General features: G+C 43.8%; 1 protein-coding gene and 1 non-coding gene across 6 annotated transcripts in view; both read left to right on the top strand.

Annotated features, from left to right (window-relative positions):
• The window catches only part of LOC138582142 (zinc finger protein 154-like), a 210,961-nt gene that overhangs the window by 154,808 nt on the left and 36,185 nt on the right, over positions 1–19,968 (top strand). For 4 of the 5 annotated variants that reach the window (XM_069653161.1, XM_069653160.1, XM_069653159.1 and 1 more), the window contains one exon: positions 14,053–17,072. The exons of the other annotated variant lie outside the window; for it this stretch is intronic. In XM_069653161.1, the coding sequence (XP_069509262.1) occupies positions 14,053–14,723 (671 nt within the window). In that variant the 3' untranslated portion in view covers positions 14,724–17,072. Of the gene's footprint in view, positions 1–14,052; positions 17,073–19,968 lie in introns of those variants that run through there. 5 annotated transcript variants of the gene reach the window in all.
• Positions 974–1,135, top strand: LOC138448160 (U1 spliceosomal RNA). The gene has a single exon (XR_011260013.1). It is a non-coding gene; the product is annotated as a U1 spliceosomal RNA (small nuclear RNA).

Genomic DNA, 19,968 nt, shown 5'->3' on the forward strand with positions numbered 1-19,968 from the left:
TGGAAGTTGCTTATGATCTTGATCTATGATCTATGATATGATCTGATATGATAGGTTATTTATAACGCGCTTAATACCCATGCAGCAGTGATCCCAATCATAAAAGTGAAACAAGCAAGCCCAACAGGTATAACTTATTTTCACTATTTTGGTAGCGCAGTCTGAGGGCAGCCTATACCCTTCAGGAGAGGTGTGAGCTGATACAGTTGCAACACAAAAAACAATAGTACTATGTTCCCAAAATACCTTAGTTCTTGTCTTTCGGATCTCAGCAGAGCCAGGCTTTTCAGCATCAGACCAGAAGCATGGGTGCCTTTGCGCTGGGCTGGGGTCAAGTTGGAGAGCAGCAGTGATGGGCCCCAATGATGCAGTTCTGTTTGGCAGTGGTGCTGATTTGCGGGTAGAAAACGCGGGGAACAGTAGGCCGTGCCAAGTGGATGGCACTGGAAGACTCAGTGACCTCTGGGCCCGGACAAGGGAATACTTGCCTTTGGCGCTGTGCAGGCTCGGCTGACACAACACGGCATATGGTTACGGCAAAGATCTCAAAGCTTCAGCATTGTCATTGAGCAGAACTCTGAGATTCAGGGGTGGTGGAGCGTCGAGGTCCAGAATGATTATGATGGTGTCAATGGGGCCAGCGCTGAGCAGCTCCGCTGAGGAGGGCCATGGGCCCGTGTGGGGCCGACAGGCCAGTGGGCAGACTACAACAGGCCTGCTCGAGCCATCCTGCTATTTATAAAAATCTTGGGCCGAGCAGGGCCTGATGGGAGAAAGGAACTGCGCTACAATCTGCTCTTCTGCTGGGCTCTGCCTGCTGGAGCTTCCCCCTACACGTGGGACAGGCAGCTCTGCAGACGCTCAGAGCTTCCGGGGGTTGGGGGGTTGGGGCAGAGTCAGGGCCTGCCTTCTCAACCTCGCTTAGCGGGGCTTCCCAGAACTGACCCAACCCCTGCCCTCTTGCATGCAACTCATACTTAGCTGGCAGGGGAGAATCTGATCTCAAGGGCAGATCTCCCAGGGTGAGGCTTACCCATTGCACATCGGATTTGCTGACCCCTGCTATGTTCCCAAATGCGGGATACACAACTGCATTATTTCTGGTAGTGGGGGACTGCGTTCGTGCTCTCCCCCCGATTTATTGGTGAAAGAAAAGGTAAAGTGTGCACTAGGCGTGCTAGGTTGCATACTTTAAGATTGTGCTCACATTGCGTTTCTTCAATTATATTCACATTTGGATGATCGCTTTTCCACATTTTATCTGTTGAATTGAATTATGCTTCTTTCATCACCACAGAAGTAATGTGTATTGCAGAGATAAGCTACCATATGTATTGGGCACACTGCACATGCTCAGGCAGCATCAATCATGCTTTATACAGGACAATGCTGGCCTAAATTAGGAACAGCCAGCATAGACATGTTGCTACAGAGGCATATTTTGGGTACAACCAGCATGACAATGTGTTACATCAGTGACAGTGCTGTCTTACACTGTGGACACATTGATCATTAAAATGTGTTATGTTGTAAAATGTTCTTTTCTGCTGTTGGTGACATGGAATTTTCATGTTCCCCTTTAGAACTGATTGTAAACTTATGGCTTTTTGGTCACCTTTTCTGCTGTAAAATGCACCATTTCAACCCCATATTTGAAAATAAATTCTTGGGTGGCGGAACCCAAACCCTCCCTAGAACCTTATAACTCCCTCGCTACGCTCGGTCGCCCCCGTTATTTCAGAAAAATATTAACACATAGACACTGAAAGAAATCACAAGCAACTAACCTTTGATCACTGCCCATGACACCAAACGCTATCTTTGGGACTGCATGGCTATCACTGCCTGTGATGCTGTTGTGTCAAAGGTCACACAATATCGCTTTTTATTATACTGCTTGGGGTGAGGTTGTTGATTTTTGGCACGCTGGCCCACTGGGTGACAAAAAGTTAATGCTTCGGCCCCACATTCAGAAAGGTTGGACAAGCCTGATATACACTAATCAGCCACTAGCCATGGGCTTTAGCACAATACTGGTTAGTGGCCACAATCTTTTGCTGTGTCCACTATATATTCTAATATATAAATGGGCCACTAGCCATGGGCTTTGACCCTGAGCAGTTTGTACATCTTTTGGCCATGTCCACTGTATATTTTAAAATACTAACATGCCGTAAGTGATGGACTTCGGACGTGCCCACTGTGTATTATATATACTAACCAGCCACTAGCCATGGTCTTCAATACAATACTAGCCAGTGGTCATAGCCTTTGGCCGTGCCGACTGTATATTCTAACATATTAATGGGCACTAGCTATGGTCTTTTGCTATGGCCACTGACTGCAGCTTTCAACGTTGCCTACTGTATATTTTGAAACCATGCACAATGGTATTTTGCAACACTAACTAACCACCAGCTATGGTGTTTGTGATGGCCAGTGACCACAACCTCCATCATGGCCAAATCCATGGCCTAAATTGTTATTAACAAAATCCAAGTTTTTATGAGTTAACTTATTAATCATGTTATGTCTAATGCCATTATTGATGTAATCTGTTACAGACAATGTAATTAGTGTTGTCAAGTGATTTCATTAGTGATGCCATTTGTGATGTCATCAGTGTTCTCCTACAACTTGTAATTAGTGATGTCATCAGTGATGTGATCTGTGATGTCATCATTGTAGTCATAGGCTGCGCAACATGGGGTGCGAAGTTAAGGTGGCTTTAGCTGAATTGCAGAGTTTTTGTTGCGTTAAGTTCTCACTTTAACATCCATGCAACTAAAGTTTTTTCCCTTGAATTTCAAGGGTTTTGTTATTCCATAGATTTTTGCTGCACTTGGCTAGTGGTCACGGCGTACGCCCATGCCCACTGTATATTTTAGAACACTACCAGAACACTAGCCATGGCCTTTGGCCACAGCCACCCTATATTTTAAAACACTTCACCCATCACTCAAAGACGTTCCTCAATCCCAAACTGATTTTGACCTGTTTTGACAGTGGTATTAATATGTATAAAATATTGCAGGTTTTGAGAACTCAATATGTTTTTAGGCAATTCTCAGTGAGATTACATTATTTGTTGAGGATCAGACAATTTGGTTAAGCAGCGTGCTACAAGCCCCTTTTTTTATGGCCAATCACTTGGTGACTGGACAACCCCAACTAGCCGCATTTAAGCAGCACGGAAAAGGGGAAAGAAAATGTCCAGCCTCAAGAATAACATATGCCCAGGTACTTTTGCCCCCATAGCGAAAATGAAAAGCTGGCACCCATGAATATATGTACAGTAAGTGAATATATATATTAAAGTTAAATATACAATTGTAGTTCAATAGACCTACTCCTTAGACGAAAGTGCGCAAGACAAAATAGCACTGGAAAAAGTAATGAACACCAGAAAAATAACCTGAGAGAGGAAATGTTCAAATAAATATGCTGGCAATGTATAAAAGGTGCTCATCTTTTAAACCCAGCAATCTGTCGTAAAATATTCCCTGGAAAACAAAATCCCAATACAAAACAAGTGCTTGTGGTCTTGTGAATAAGCGTCTTTAAAATCCTGGTAGACAAATACGTGAGCAAGCTTGCCAACCTAAAAATAAACAAGGGGTTGCGTTTGCCCTCTGAAATAAAGTTACGCTGTCCACCTATGTGTCCTTTACTTGTGCCACAATTAGGGGAAAATACTCCACCAGTGTCCAGGATTGCAAACTCTCTTGACTTACTTGCCCTCTCATCATTTCCCCTCCTCACCCCCATGTCTGGCTTTCAACAATACTCTGCTTTATTAAGATAACTTGAAAAGTACACATACTATAGTTTCACCCAAATATATAAATCCTTATATATCCGATGTTAGGCAAAAAGTGTACAATTGTGGCATTATTCCCCCCGATCATGACTGGTAGACTACAAATACCAGAATGCAATTCAGCAAAAGGCAATATAAATGGTCTCTGAGTGCAAAACTTTCAAGGAATGCTGTGTGTTAGGAGATATTTAAAACTAGAAGAACATGCAGCATTCGGGACTGTGGACTGTCTCCCATCCATGCAGCAACGGGGACCGACCCTGCTTATCTTTAAAGTGAGGAAGGATCCGGCCCTCTCAAGCCGTGTTGCTCTGAGTGGTCTTGTAAGATGGGCTCATTTATTAGGCAACGTGGCCTGAGGGGGCTAGCTCTTTCCTCGCTTTGAAGCTAAGTAGGGTCCGTTGCGGTTACTGTGTGTATTGGAAACTCACTGTAGCAATACAAATATATATTTTTTTCTTTTTTATTATGTATAAAAGATTGCAGGCTTTGAGAACTCACAATGTTTTTAGTCAGTGCACAGTTAGATTACATTATTTTCAGAGGATCACACAATTTGGTTAAGCAATGTGCTACAATCCCCTTTTCTTATGGCTGGTCTCTTGACAGTTGTGATGCATCACATGACCAAAAAAAAACACATTTAAGCAGCACTGAAAAGGGAATAAAATGACCAGCTGCAAGAATAACATATGCCCAGGTACTTTTGCAACATAGCGAAAATCAAAGGTTGGCACCCATGAATATATGCACAGTAAGTGAATATATATTTTAAAGTGAAGTATAGGAATGTAGTTCAATATACCTTCTACTGGCAACGTATAAAACGGGCACACCTTTTAAACTCAACAATCTGTCATGAAATATTCCCTGGAAAACAAAATCCCAATACAAACAAGTGCTTGTGGTCTTGTGGATAAGCGGCTACACTGGGTACATGACAACCTGAGTAAAATCCTGGTAGCCAAGTACTTGAGCAAGCTTGCCAACCTAAAAAAAAAACAAGGGGTTGCGTCCGCCATCTGAAAAAAAGTTACGCTGTCCACCCACATGTCTTTTACTTGTGCCTTAAAAAGCAGCCACAATCAGGGGGAAAATAACTGCACCACTGCTCAGGATTGCAAAATCTCTTGCCACATTGTGGGCAAATACTCATGACTTACTTGCCCTCTCATCATTTCCCCTCCTCACCCCCATGTCTGGCTTCAACAATACTCTGCTTTAAAAAGATAACTTGAAAAGTACACATACCATAGTGTCACTCAATTCTATAAATCCTTAAATAACTATGCTAGATAAAAAGTGTCCAATTGTGGAATGATTCCGCCCCATCTTGATTGTGGGACTACAAATAGCAGACTGCAATTCAGCTAGTGCACAACGGTTTAAAATAATAATAATTTGGATGCCCATTCAGTCACCCGTAAATGCAGTAACCTAGACTGACCCTGCTTAGCTTCAAAGCAGGACTGACCCTGCTTACCTTCAAAGCAAGGAAAGGGCCAGCCCATTTCTCTAAGTGGTCTTGTAACTGTGGCTCATTTATCATGCAACATGGCCTGAGGGGGCTGGCCCCTTCCTCCCATTAAAGCTAAGCAGGGTCTGTCCTGGTTACTGCATGGATGGGAGACCTGGATGGCTATCGTGTCACTGTGCGTGGCTTTCAGCCATGGCCAGTAATTGTTTACCCCCGACGCCACTATAGCATCTTTTATAAAAAAAACTCTTAACTGCGGTTACGGAACTACACATACCCTCTGCTATTTGTAGCCCTTTATAGCCTTGAATATTGGAAAAATAGCAGCGAATATTAGGATAACTGGCCAAAAAATACTTTCCTGCCCCCCTAGGCACTCACTAAGTGCCCCCTCATCTGTGCCAACTGCCCCCACTTCCCGGATGGCCTCCTCACCTCCCCTCCCTTTCCTCCCACAACACACTGTTTCTGTGATTCAGTTTGCTTTGAGATGTTGGCTGTTCGCGGCTATAGCCGAGGTTACAGAATGCTTGGTGTTGCACACTCAGTCCCTAGACCCCCTCAACTCCCAACTTGCACTGGGTGCCCTCTAGCAAACCCCCCCACCCCACCTGTAGCCTGATGCAATTTGCATGTTTTTGACCACAAAATGGCTTTTTTCCAATATTTCATTTTCCATTATCCTCAGGTATAGCTGCGGCCATCTCTCATATTGTGAGAAAAACAAGATGGCGGCTGTTTCATTTCTAAAAACACCCAGTTTTGGCAATTGCCACAGAGATAGCTATCTATATTTTGAAAAGGGGGTCCCCACTTCTCTATCAAGTATTTAAATAACTACTACATGGAATAACCCCAAACCAAGCATGGCCAAGCATGGACCGCAAGTTAACACTTCATGCCCAAGTTGTTTTGGATCTGGTCCAAATCTGTCCAAAGGTCTGGGCTGTGCGCTTTGGAAAAAATGGACCTTGTTTGCCTACGGGTTATTAACAATAGAATTTTGGGGAAAAAGAATTAGAAACTAGTGAGTTGGAAATCCAATTTTCATGTGAAGGTAAACTATATATGACCATTATGGTGTAAACGCCTTCTAGATGTGTCCCAAGCCTCCTTTTGAGGCATTCACAAATACCCAGAGTTCATGTCACATAGGGATACTTACATGACACCAGTTGGCCAGTGGGGTCGGAGGTATGTCCTGGTAGCTGTTGGTGTTCAGCTATCCAGGCTCTACTAGGCTACAAGTAGGAACCAAATGGCTCCCAGCTTCTGGTGATTTCAAACCCTGCAGTGTAAAATCACTTGTTTTTACCATTGCCTGTGATCTCTCAAAACACAAATCACCAGGATGACTCGGACATCATGGTACCAGCCTTGACTCATCTGCATCTTTTGATCCCTGCCCGAGTTTCAGAAAAAATGCTGAAGCCCTGTTCATCTCCTGCCTGAATGGTGGCAACATCCTACTCTCAAGAGTCACGGATGACACATCAACACCTCCTCAAGGAGGTGCACTTGCTACTTCTTCAAGAATCCATTATGTTCATCTACGGAGCAGTCACATCAAAAACACCACCGTACCTAGTTGAGAAAATCGTTATCTCTGGATGCCTGCACATCATGAGAAGTTGCAATATCTCTAGACTGCAAACAACAAACTTCTGTAGGGAAAAAAACAGAAAACTGTTTTTGTTTCTGGTAGGCAGTCTTTCTCTGTAACATGTTACCAGTGCAGATAAGACTGATCCCTTCCAACTTACACTTCAGGAAGGACTTTCAGACCCTACTTGTCAAAGATCATCTCACCAATTGCTAAGCGTTCCACTCAACCATACTTTTTCCCCTTTGATGCTCTCCCTCTACCCTTCTCCCCCAGCATATCTGTCAGCTCCTCTGCTACCTCAACACGCTAATTGTAACCATGAGTGCATTTCCTTTTACAGCACTCCATTGCTTTCTAACTATATTTGTGCCTTATAAATCCGTTGCATGCATACACCCCACCCATGAAGCATACTTCTCCCTGACTGGACTGGGGTCTTTTTAATCATTTAGGCACAAACTGTATTCCTGAAGCAACCAAGCAAGGGCTGGGAAGTTGTGGCCGCTCCTTGTTATACTGCCTCCCCGGGCTGCATCATGGAGCAGGTGGACCCCATCGCCCTCAGGGTTTCCTCTACAGGTGACAAACAGGTGACCTCTTCGCAACCCCCTAATTAGGAAGTTAAATGTCTTCCAAAAAATCCACCAATTTCAACCTCCACCGAAAAAGGTGGAGGCAAATGATGGAACCCCTGGTGGCAGGGCACTGATATAATTTCAGAGGAAGAAGCTGTAGGAGTACTTCCCTTTGAGATCACATGGCTAGGGCATTGGCCCATTTTAAAAAAAGGGAAGACTGAAAGAGGAAGGGGTGCCTGAAGTTCACTACAATTACTGAGGCATTGCAGGAGCTGTTGACAAAGAAACTGCCACCTGTGGTTAAACTGCCACTGTTGCAGAGTTTCAATACCAAGGAAGACACTAGTGCCAGACGGACAATTCGGTAGGTGGAGGAGGCCAGAGGAGGTGAAAGGAGGTGCAGAATAGGAGACTCCACGCTGAGGCGGAAGCGCTCAATTAGGCAGTTTTGGACACAGAGAGTGCGTCATACAGCAAAGCGGAGAAGAGATGGTGAAGAGGGAGAGTACAGGCGACAAGGACAGAAGAATCAACTAGAGCCCAAGGACGTGAAGAGTGATGAAGGGGTAGAAGATGCCCATGAGGGTCCTGACCTGGCACATAAGGGTCCTGGTGAAGGAGAGAGTGAGGAGTATCCGTTGAATTGCATGCTGTGAAATGTCTGGTCCCACAACCCAACAACAATCAAAGAGAATACCTGTCTGAGGTTGCTGTGACTGTACTAGTGCCTTTGGTGACATGGCCCAGACAGGTTTACAAATGGCTGGTCCCTCCTGTAATGGTGCAGACCAACCAAAACAATTATAATTCAATACCTTCAATCCATCACTTTCTAGTTTTGGTGGAAAGCCAAGAGTCATTAAAAAAAACAGGCCTAGACCTGTGGTGTCATGTTGTATGTTATCACTCCCAGTGTTGCCACTACCCAAAGATTGTGCCATAATCCCCCACCCACACTTCATGGCAATTTTAAAGAGTGGCACATCTACCCCGTTGGGCTAAAATTACAAAGAAAGCCTTGTCTCCTGGCACTATTTATTTATTTATTTTTATTTATTTATTTTTTTACATTTGTAGAGCGCACTGCAGCCCATAGACATCGAGGCGCTATTACATGAAGGCGTAAGCAGCAAGATTATGTAAACATAGGAAACATAAGGTACTTAGTTACAGAGAGAGGAGCGGAGCATAGTTACAAATGACGTTCGTATGCCTGTAGATATAAAGGCAGGTAGGTTTAGACAAACAGCCTAGTTTTTAAGGCTTTGCGGAAGGCTAGGTGAGAGTCAATCCCCCTGAGGAGCGAAGGTAGAGCGTTCCAATGTGAGGCTGCTAGGGCTGAGAAGCTCGAACCGCCCGCACGTACTCTACAAGTCTTGTGGGTAGAAATCAGGTTGGTGTAGGCAGATCTGGTGGGCCTGGCCGAGGTGGGTCGTGAAATTCTCTGGGCAAGGTAGGGGGGAGCAAGGTCATGGAGGCATTTATGGGTGAGGGAGAGGATTTTAAAGATGATCCTCTGCCTAATGGGCAGCCAGTGGACCTGCCTCCTAAGGTCAGAAATGTGGTCTTTCCTGGAAAAACCTGTAGCGGCCCTGAGGGCGTTGTTCTGGGCAAGCTGGAGTTTAGCGATGTTTTTTCCGGAGGTCCCACCAAGGAGTGCGTTGCAGTAGTCCAACCTGGATCCTATGATGGCCCTAGCAATAGTGAGGCCATTTTGTGAGGATAGGAAGGGTCTTGCTGCGTAGATGAGTTTGGCGTAGTATGCTGATGAGGAGGCTATGGCATTAACATGCTTGTCCATGGTGAGATTAGAGTCGAGGTAGACTCCTAGAGTCTTGACTGATTGGGATACCGCAATCGGTATGTTGTCGATGGTAAAAGAGGTGTATTGTTTGTCAAGGTTGCCTAGAATGGTTGGTGACCCAATAAGTAAAAGCTCGGTCTTCTTGCTATTGAGACAAAGCCAATTGTCAGCCATCCAGGCTTGGATGGTGGCGTAGATGGAGTTGAGGGTGTTCTTGTCCAGCTCATAGTCACCTGTAAGCGGGATGAGTACTTGGGTGTCATCCGCATAATATTTACATCTCACGTGTTGGTAGAAGAATGTAACATTGAGTGGCTTTTAAATCTTTATTTATTATCATGGAAAAAGCACTGCGTACAGCAGCATAAAGCCTAGAACCCGTCACTTGTGACGCTCAAACACATCCACAAAGATACTGGAATCCACATGCTGTGACGAATAAAATCTACACAGAAATGTTAATATTTGATTTAAAGATTTTCTTAAATACATAGGGCCTGATTCATGGAAGTGTTTTATAATGGCTCAATCCCATTTGAAAACGTTCCATGAATCAGGCCCATAGTTTCTTTCTCTGGGCTTTGTTTCTGCTGGAGTTTTCCTCCTTTGCTGCTGTTCAGTTATCACCAGATCCTTGTATATTTTGTATGTTGACAGTAGGATATAACATTTAAAGTTTCATTATATCTCCATTTTAGAACAGTAAAGAAACCAGCTTAGAGCATTATACAATTTGCAAATTTGACCCCAATGGGGAATTACAGTTACCACCCAACCCTTGATCCGTCGCTAATATTGCCAGACTGGTTGGCAGTAATGTTATTAGTGCGGGTAGTAATCCAGCAGTAATACTTCCGGTTTACCGCCCAACTCGTGATGAGGCCCACTCGCAGATTACAGGCATCAATTTCATGGTTGCCACACAGCTCCAATACATGTAAGAAGACTGCCAAGGAAAGCCCTACCTTTTTTTCATCTGTGGGTGTGGTTGGAGGAAGCTGGTTGAGGGCGGGTCTGAAGCTGGAGAGTTCAGCGGTGGGGTAGAGGATAGAAGGCAGGGGGGAGAGAGTGAGCTTCCAATAGGCTGCTTGCAATGCAGGTGTTAGGAAAGATTTCCCTTAAGTTCAACTTTCCCTCCATTTGTGAACCCCCCAAACCTTTTGCTTTTGTCTGGATTACATAACCTGACTTTTACCAGTGGAGCACAGCCTTCGGCTGCACTCCACTGGGCTTTCGCTCATTTGTTATGGGGAAACGGACAAGTCCTTCAGGCTGTCAGTACTGGGAAACTGTTTCCCTTGGTCTTCGACTATGTTGCCATTTCTTGGTAACTGTTGATCTATGTGCCACTTACCTTACAGTACCGCGAATAGGGGTCCTTTTTTTTAATGGCCCTTGCCAACCTGTAAGTCACGGTGACAACAAGTAAGACAGACACAAGTGATCACAGTTCAAGGGTGTTTATTGAACAATGAAAATGGTATGCAGGTTGGACAAATGCCTAATCTAAACATAAATCTCAGTTGGGGACGGGTGTCGACCATCAAATGAAAAAGAAGGCAGTCCTAGTTGTGTCGTGTCAACTAAAAGGGCCTATACTAAGAAAACCTATTGCCAATTCCTTACACTAAAAACAAAATTGGGTGGGGCCAAGTTTCAAGAAAAAGAAAGAAGTCAGGAGGCGGTAGCTTGGGTCTCCCTTACCCACATTTTGAGCACAGGGTAAGGTGGTGTTGATGAAGCACAGTACAGTCTCATCCTTCTCTAGCATGAGATGACAGTTCCATACAGTTCTCAGGACCATCAATGGCCAAGTCTCGTTTCCTTAGAAAGTCTCTTGCCTTCGGGCCTGATGTATTCAGTTAATCAAAAACAAAAGTTCCTTTAACAAATGAAAGTTCATTATCAAAGTTCCATATGGGTGATGGTTTCACCCTTGGCTCCCCCTCTTCTGGGCTGACCCTTTTTGTATCATACTTTAAAATTCCGTTAGGGTGACCGCTTCACCCCTGGCTCCCCCTCTTCTGGGCTGATCCTTCTTGTATTGCTCTCCACATGAAGTTTTGATGAAAGCATTGCCCTTGGATCTCCCTCGGCTTGGAGCAGACCTCTCTTGACTGTCAGTACTCAGGTGGTAGCTTCATCTGTTTCTCAATAGTAACTCTTTGCATCTCTTATTCTTTTCTCAAACTTTGGGTGTTCCCTGGATCTCCCTCGTTTGGGCTCAGACATTTCTCTGCCTTTTTATCTTCTCGGGTGATGGCTTCACACCTTGATCTTCCTTGTTCGGGCCCAGACCCCTCTTGACTTTAACAGGGGTCAATTCCCTTGGTTTCTCAATGTTCACATTCGCTATGGGATTAACTTCCCTTTCTTTCACAGTGATAGTAGATCAAAGACTTTCGATTGTACACAGATTTTGCTTGACCCTCTGTATGACCACTTTGACCTATTTCGCAGGCCTTCCGAAGGCCTTCTGGTACTTGTAGTTTCTCTCATATGGGACTCGACCAGAGTCTCTCGAATTGGCACCACCACAGTGCCGCTTTCCCTTTTGCAGCTGTTCTCCCCTTCACACTTAACAGTTCACTCAAAGTTCAATAGCTTTGGTTCTACCTTGCCACTTTGCGATTCTCACTCATCACAGCCTGGTTCTTATCAGTTCTCCCCACGACTCACTGGTTGTGATGAACGGCCTGCGTGTTGGTTTCTTCGGAGTCCAGGCTGGTACCACTGACGCATGAGTTTCCCTCGCTCCTGCCTTTCATCATAGGCTTACTTTGTTTACTGCTGACATCTGCTGCAGGACACTTGTGCAATTGTTCGAGGTCCTAGATTCTCCTCCCGTAAGGTTCTACGGGCCTGTTACGAAAAGGGAAAGGTCGCTTCCGTCCTCGCCACCCTCTCGCTACCCACTGTCTTTCTCCTTCTTTTGAACTGCCGCGTGCTAGCTGTCTCAACGTGCTGTCTGCCGTGCTCTCCTCTCTCGTACTGTGCTCTCTGGCTCCACCTTTTATCCCTGTGTGGAAGAGAAAGGGTCGTCAGGTGTATGCGATTCTGATCAATTGCCTGACTTTGCCTGACCCTGGTATTGGGACTTGTCAGGTTAACGGCTCCATTGTTGGTCCTTTGTCCGTAGTGTTGTGCGAAAGTGTTTACGGCGGAAAAGGAGGTGGGGGTAGTGGTTTGGCATGTCCTATGTGAGAGGATGGGGAAAAGGTGTCAAAGGAAGGGGAATAGTGCGTCTCACCCGTCGGTGTCCCACTCCCATTTCCAGAGGACCCCCATCTAGATGATCCGCCCTCACTGGTCCACCCCCAGGAACTGGATCCAATAGCGATGGCCGTGTCCTAGCAACCTGGATGACAGATCCTCGAGGTTTAGCCAGAGAGACACCTTCAAGTTTCTCACAATATGCAAAAGCTATGTACGCACACTGCAAGGCAACATTTTGGGTTTTTGAGCAAAAGTGCCGAATCAGAATGTGCCATTACTGCTATTACCGGGGAAAGCTTTGAATGAGGTGTAGTGCCATTTGTCTTTCAAATTTGGTGAACTTTCGTCCAGTGGAATTTTCTTCTTTCACTATTGCCATTTGAGGTTCTCTTAAGTACACGTTTTGGGGTTCTACTTCTAAAACCTGCCAGTTGAAGGCTGCATCCAATAAAAGGGTGCGAGAAAACCCTCACCCACCCCATGCCCCATCATCTCCCCCACTTGTGAGAAATTCTTTTTCACCCCTAAACTCTGTATCATCCCTGAACCGTGTTCGCTCCCCCCCCCCTCACAAGCATTGCACCCCTCCACCAAACGCACACAAACAAACGCATACATAAACACACTTACCTGCTCTCTGTGCCAGCGACTTCCCTCTTCTAGGCCGCTGCAAAGGGTCTGTCAGACCCTGTGTTCCCATTTCCAGCCTAGGGAGGGGCATAGACTCAACAGTCTACGGGGAATTGTTTGCTGTCTTTTTTTGCCCAAGTTCAATAAATTGTCGGTTAAAGACTATAAACCCTTTTTGGACATTCCTACACATTTTTTCCGTCTCTACCAATCAGCATCACATTTCACAACTAAATGTTATGTGACCCAACTTAATCATTTGCAACGTTTGGTGTTGATTTGGGGCGGGGGGCGGGGGGGAAAGTTATAAGTCTTCCAAACATGTTTTTTCTTTTGAACAAAGATGCACACCTCTAACTATGCAGTAGTGAATGTTCATTATATATCATAAGAGTGGCATTCACTGCTCCATAGTTATTTATATTGGCATGTCCTTTGAAAATACCAACATTCTATTCCTTAAAATGTGAGCACCTAACCACAAATCAGCAAAAAACTTTCGAAAACATTATTTGACAAGCTTGACTCGTGTTTGTAAAATATCATGCATTTCTGTTGAGAGGTTCAAAAGCTATTCGGCATGGGAAGAAACTGCCATGTATTATCACATACGCCATGGCTATTTCATTCTGTTGCAGGTTTAGAGGACACCTCTGACTAGATTTACATCATATACCTCACTAAGTAGATCGGCTGTGCTTCTTGGTGGTTTGGCATAAATCCATTTAGCAATTACTTAAACTGTGTTAATTCAATTTCACGTTTACCCAGCTTTAACCACTCAATTAACCCAAAGGCAAAAAGGGTTATTTTTTTTTTAATAGACACATTTTTTGTTATTTTCTGGAATAATGTATTCTCTGCATAGATATGTTCTTTTATGATGAGGTCTAATTATCGACTGTCGTTTCAATCAAATAGGTGAAGGATTAATGCTGGACGGAAAGAATGTTGGAAGGGCCACACCATGTACCAAAACTGCAGCACCATTTAAAGCTTCATCGGCTGGAAGAAACACCAGAATGCTGCAGAGCTCCGGCAAGGAAACCAACTCTGGGTGCCAGCTGGAGCCAGAGGGTTTCCAGGCATTGGGGGGACAGAAAACAACTTCATGCAACAAAGCTTTTAGCAATACAGAACATTTCAATTTGCATCTGGGAAGAGCCAAAGAAAGGTTATCACAGAAAAATACCAAGAATAGGAGTAAACTGTTGAAGTTCCCATCTAATAATAGTCATCCGGGCACAGAGCAAGTGCAGACACCGTACACATGTACTGAATGTGGCAAAAGCTACCGCCTTAAGGGGGAGCTTATTAAACACATGGGATACCATTCAGGAGTCATGCCATATGCATGTTCTGATTGTGGCAAAACCTTCTATTGGAAGGCAAATTTTATCACGCATCAAAGAACACATACAGGTGACAGGCCATATTCATGTACATTTTGTCCCAAAAGGTTTGGACGTGCGGATAATCTGAAAGGGCACATACGAATACATACTGGTGAGCGACCATATCAGTGCACTCAATGTGAGAAAGAATTCACTTGGAAAAGTGATCTTAGAAAACACCTAAGAAGGAAACACTAGCCCAACTAGCCCCTTCTTTTGAAAGCGGATATGGGATGACATAGGAAAGAATAAAACGATTGGTGAAATTTGTAAAAGGTAGGTATCCAATGCCGGTTTTATAGATAAATTGCATAGAATAATATGACCAGATCACAAATCAAATAGCATCAACCACTGTGTGTGTATCAACTCCTGATTTAAAACTGCACTCTATATGGCACACTAGCATATCATGTTCTATGAACATAAGTGCAATGTGATGTGGCAGAGCCAAAATTAACTGGTCCACTACATAAAACATGGAAACTCAGAGCTGGAATACATGTGGGGTCATTACGACCCAGGCGGTAAGTACACCAACTTTACCACCATGGTGTAAACTATGTTTACACCATGGTGGATGGCGGATTTACCGCCCCATTCCAAAGTGAGTGGGGCGGTAAATCCCCATTTCCCATTTACCCTTCCCCATTCCCATTTTTGCCCCATAGGGCATAATGGGAGTGGGGAAGGCGCTAATTACGGCACCGTAAATTAAGGTGCCGTAATTAGCACCAAGGCGGTTTAGCGCCATGGATTTTAACGCCTGCTAAAAGCAGCCGTTAAAATTGGAATCAGGCGTTAAGGGTTAACGACGGCGTTAACCCTTAACGTCTGAGTTGTAATGAGGCCCATGATCTAGTAACTGATGAATTACATTGGAATGGTAAAAGACATGTTAGCAAACGAGAATGCTGCCATAAACTCAAGTTCCCTACCAGAACTTGAATGCTTATGTAGCAGACAAGCCAGTGTATCACATATATCTGAAATGACACAATCAAAGCAAAGTTAGGTATTGTGTATATCAGTAACAGTAATGGCAAAATGAGTTTATGCCCAAATCAGTAACCCAAGAGGGAAGCCTGAAAGTAAGCTCTCCTCCTAGGAAAAATAAATGTGCCTAGTTTATGGTTTAATAACTGCCATCTACACATGCAGTAGTTCTGCTTTTAATTAATCTGTAAATTGAGCAGTACTGGCAGAGTTGGTGGAAACAAGTGAAGGCCTCCTTCCACTACCTCTGAACTGGGCGATAGGCGGTGCATCGAGACGGGACGCCAATATTTGGACGAGAGGGTGATAAGTGTGACATTAGGGGGCGATTGCAGCAGTTATGTCACATTTTATACAGAAGAGTCTTTGGTGTGCTCATGCAATACATGTACATATACAAGATACTTCAACCATGAGAGGTTAAGGTGAAAAAGCGGATGGGATCCGAGGGCTGTCTTGTAGATGCTTGATCTCAGCCTGAGGGGCATAATTCTTTGGAGCGAAGCCAGGAAAAATCCCAAATCATACCCAGATGCCAAGAACTGTAAAGTAATATTCTTCCTTTTATGAACTTAATTGGATTCTCGTTGAAGAAGCGACAACATACATTTATGTAATGAAAGCAAACCTATAGTAATTCTGGATAGAACCGTTAGCTGATGACTATTCTAATGTGATTTTGTCATCTCTCCAGACCTGTAACATGCCCTGATAAAGTTACTGAGAAGATTCATACATTTGTAGTTAGAATATGGACCCACTAAATAATCTCATACATTGTTTGCATGGGACCTAAAACTGCTCTAGCGCCTAAAAGAAACTTTAAACTCAAGTGATGCAAAGATGGAGCGTGTGTCCTGACAAGCGTGTGACAAGTCAAATATTTTGAAAGAGCAAGCTTCTGAAAACATCCACCTAGGAAAGCATTAAGCATAAGCCATAAGCCATAAACGAACTGAAGAGGAGGGAGTCTAAAAATATCACACATTTGATAACCAGATGTCTTGCAGATCAAGGTAAGGAAAGATATTAAAAAAATAGTACAGGATGCTACAAATGTGCCCTGCAATACATCACAAGGTACATTACAAGTTGCAAATACGATTGCCACTTAGTGCTAGCCCACAGTTATGAAATCATTGATTGCTCTTAAAATACCCATCTTCATTGGATGCAAACACAAAGGAATCCCGTCCCCCACAAGTTGATCTGCACACACCTATGCATGCAAAAGACTAGCGTGAAAGTGGAAGGAGGCGAGGACCTTATGGGAATTGACTACATAAACCGGTCTCTCCCTAGAGGCTTCAGAAGCACTTCCGGCATCACCAGCCCTAAGGTACAAAAATAGCAAAACTACATGCAATATCAAACTTTGAATATATCATTTCATCTGATAACGGTATAAACGGAGCTCCTCAAATGGATTAGACAGAAGAGCAGCAAATTCTGTCCGCAAATCATATTACATAACATCTCTTTTAGTATAAAAAGATGGATGCGGAACTGGAAGCACAAGAAGCATACTGGAAATAAAGAATTGTGACAACATCCTCATATACAAACGGTATTTCATTGTGGGTGTGTCAGGCTGTATGTGATAAGGGTTCAGAGTGTTAATCGTGGAACCTGATCAATTTAGAGTCTTTCATAAATGTTTATGCAACAACAAATGCTGCTGGCAACCTGTGCAAAACAAGAATAGATTAATTATTTATTTATTATCATTTTTGCATTTGTAAAGCGCATAACCCCATAGGCATCAAGGTGCTGTTTCAACCAGTTACAGAGGAAAAGCATATTACATACAGCTTAGAGTGTCACAGAAGACATTACGGTCCATTGGGCATGTGTATCGAGGTCCAGCAGTTAGGTAAACAGCAAAGTTTTGAGGGCTTTGCGGAAGGCCCAATAAGATTCCTCAGTGCGTAAGTTATGGGGGAGGGAGTTCCAGTGTGCAGCTGCCAAGGCGGCAAAGCTTGAGCCACCTCCTTTGATCTGGTTAAATTTAGGTATCACAAGGCGATTTGCATGCATTCATCTCTCTGATTTGAAGGTTTTGGCTCACAACATTTTGTGCCCAGTAGACTGCAGCTGTGCTAGAAAGGCATTTGTGAGTGATGATGAGCGTTTGGAAGATGATCCTCTCTCGCATGGGGAGCCAGTGGGTTTAACTTCTGGCTGAGGATATGTGGTCTCTTTTGGCGAGGTTTAGTGCAGAGCTTAGGGCATTTTTTTGGATAATCTGCATTTTGTTAATGTTTTTATTTGAGGTGCCAATGAAGAGCACGTTGCAGTAGTCCAGCCTTGCACCTATTATTGCTTGTGCGATGGCAAGGGAACTAGAGGGTGTAAGGAATTGTCGGCGGCATTTAGCTGTTTTTTCGTGCAGGCCGCTGATGATGTGATAGCGTTCACTTGCTGTGTGAGCGAAAGGGTGGCATCTAAATAGACCCAAAGTGTTTTTACAGAGGGTGAGACTGGGATCCGAATTCCATCAATGGTGAAGGATGTGAATAGTGGGTTGATCTTGCTGAGCATTGCAGGGGTTCCCACCAGTAATACCTCAGTCTTGTCATCGTTGAGGCATAGGTAGTTAGTTGCCAACCAGGCCTGGATTGTCGAGTAGATCTTGTTGATGGTCATGGAGTCATTGTCATAGTTGCCGGTCAGGGGGAGGAGGATCTGAGTATTGTCGGAATAATTCGTGTAGGAGATGCCGATGGAGTCCAGGACAGTCGAAGAGGGGCTTGGTGAAAATATTATAGAGGGTGGGGGAGACACAGAAACCTTGGGGGACCCTGCAGGGGATGGGGATTGAAGGTGCGCAAGCTGTTTCTGAGAACATGTGACCTTGTTATAGGGTGAAATATCTCATAAAAGTATTGCATAGGGTCATGCACTGTGTTGTACTGTACTTGTCCTTCTTTTATTTTTTGAAGGCTAAAGAATGTGCAGAATGTATGCACAGTAACTACAGTTTAATGATTGTGGGTGGAAGGGTATGTTAGTTATCAGCTTCTTGTTACTAGTTTCAAAGATGAATTGTGAACTTTGTTGCATTTGAATCCACTGTTGTATTTCTGCAGGCAGGGAATCTTACAGTGGTACAACTTCTCAAGGAATGCTGCCTTCTGCACTTGTGTGTTTGGTTGTCTTGCTACATAGTTAGAGTGGAAGTACACATCTAGTGTTGTTATACTTGGTTTGCGATATTACTGGTGACTTCAATAGAGATAAATATTTTAAGCGGTGACATGATCTTTTTGATCCAAATTATTGGAGTTCAGTCATAAATACAGGACTTGTTGCTCAAAGGAGAAATTAAACCTTTAAACCTTAAAATGGAACACTGGCCATGCCAACCAAGTGTTGTAAGGTGCAAGCCAAATGATGTACGGTGCTGCACGAGTAGAAAGGCAGGTTTTTGTAGTGCAGGGGTCCCACAGAAGGCCGTGTACCAATTACAGATTCGTCTACTGGGGACAAGGCACCTATGTCGAGGTAACTTTATTCATTTATTTTTATTTTTTGTAAGAGCCACATGCCTTTGGGCCTTAGAGCGCACATAAAACCATACAATCAAACAGAACAAGAAAACAAGAGAGAGAACCAGGCATCAATTGCGTAAGATAGGAATAGTCTAGTCAAGTGAGTTAAAAAAGGTCTTCATAGTTTTTTAAAATATGGATAATGATATGGAAGATTTGATGAAGAGGGGCAATGCCTTCCACTCCCGAGGTGCCCGAACTTCAAAACGTGTACCTCAAAACCAATCTAGAAGAAAGCGAGTTTGGTTCGGTGAATTGGATATGTTAGAGCGCAAGGTTCTTGTGGGCAATAACTGGGAAATTCTTCTTTCCAAGTATTATAGTACCACGGAATGTTGACAAGATCTTATGTCTGACTCTCTCCTTGACAGGCAACCAACAGTGGAGTTTTCTTCTAAAATCTGATACATGGTCACCCTTTGCTAATCCAAAAATGGCCCAAACGCCACCATTCTGTGTTGTCTGCAGACATTTAAGATTGGCTTTGGAGGTGCCTATAAGAAGGTTGTTACAGTAGTCCAGGTGCGAGTTGATTAACGCAGTAGCCAGGAAAGATCGATTTTTGGTAGTAAGATAGGGCCTGATGTGATGGAGAAGTTTAGTGACTTGTCCACAGGATGAACAGACATTCGCTACATATTCTTTCATGGATAGCTCAGAATCCAGTATAATACCTAAAGTTTTTACTGTTGTGGTAATTGATTGCCCATGATAGAAAAGTGGGAATATTTGACATCAATTTTCTTAAGGCAAGGGCCTGAGTCAAAGTTGATGAGCGTGGTCTTGCTATCGTTCAAGGCAAGCGAATTATAGGCCAACCAAATCTGAATTTCTTTGTAGATGTCATTCACGGTTTTAGAGTCAATGGCATGAATGCCAGAAAATTCAAAGAGGAC

This window comes from Ambystoma mexicanum, chromosome 3q (genome assembly GCF_040938575.1).
Source record: "Ambystoma mexicanum isolate Mex_15411 chromosome 3q, UKY_AmexF1_1, whole genome shotgun sequence".
In the NCBI taxonomy this organism is placed as follows: Eukaryota; Metazoa; Chordata; class Amphibia; order Caudata; family Ambystomatidae; genus Ambystoma; species Ambystoma mexicanum.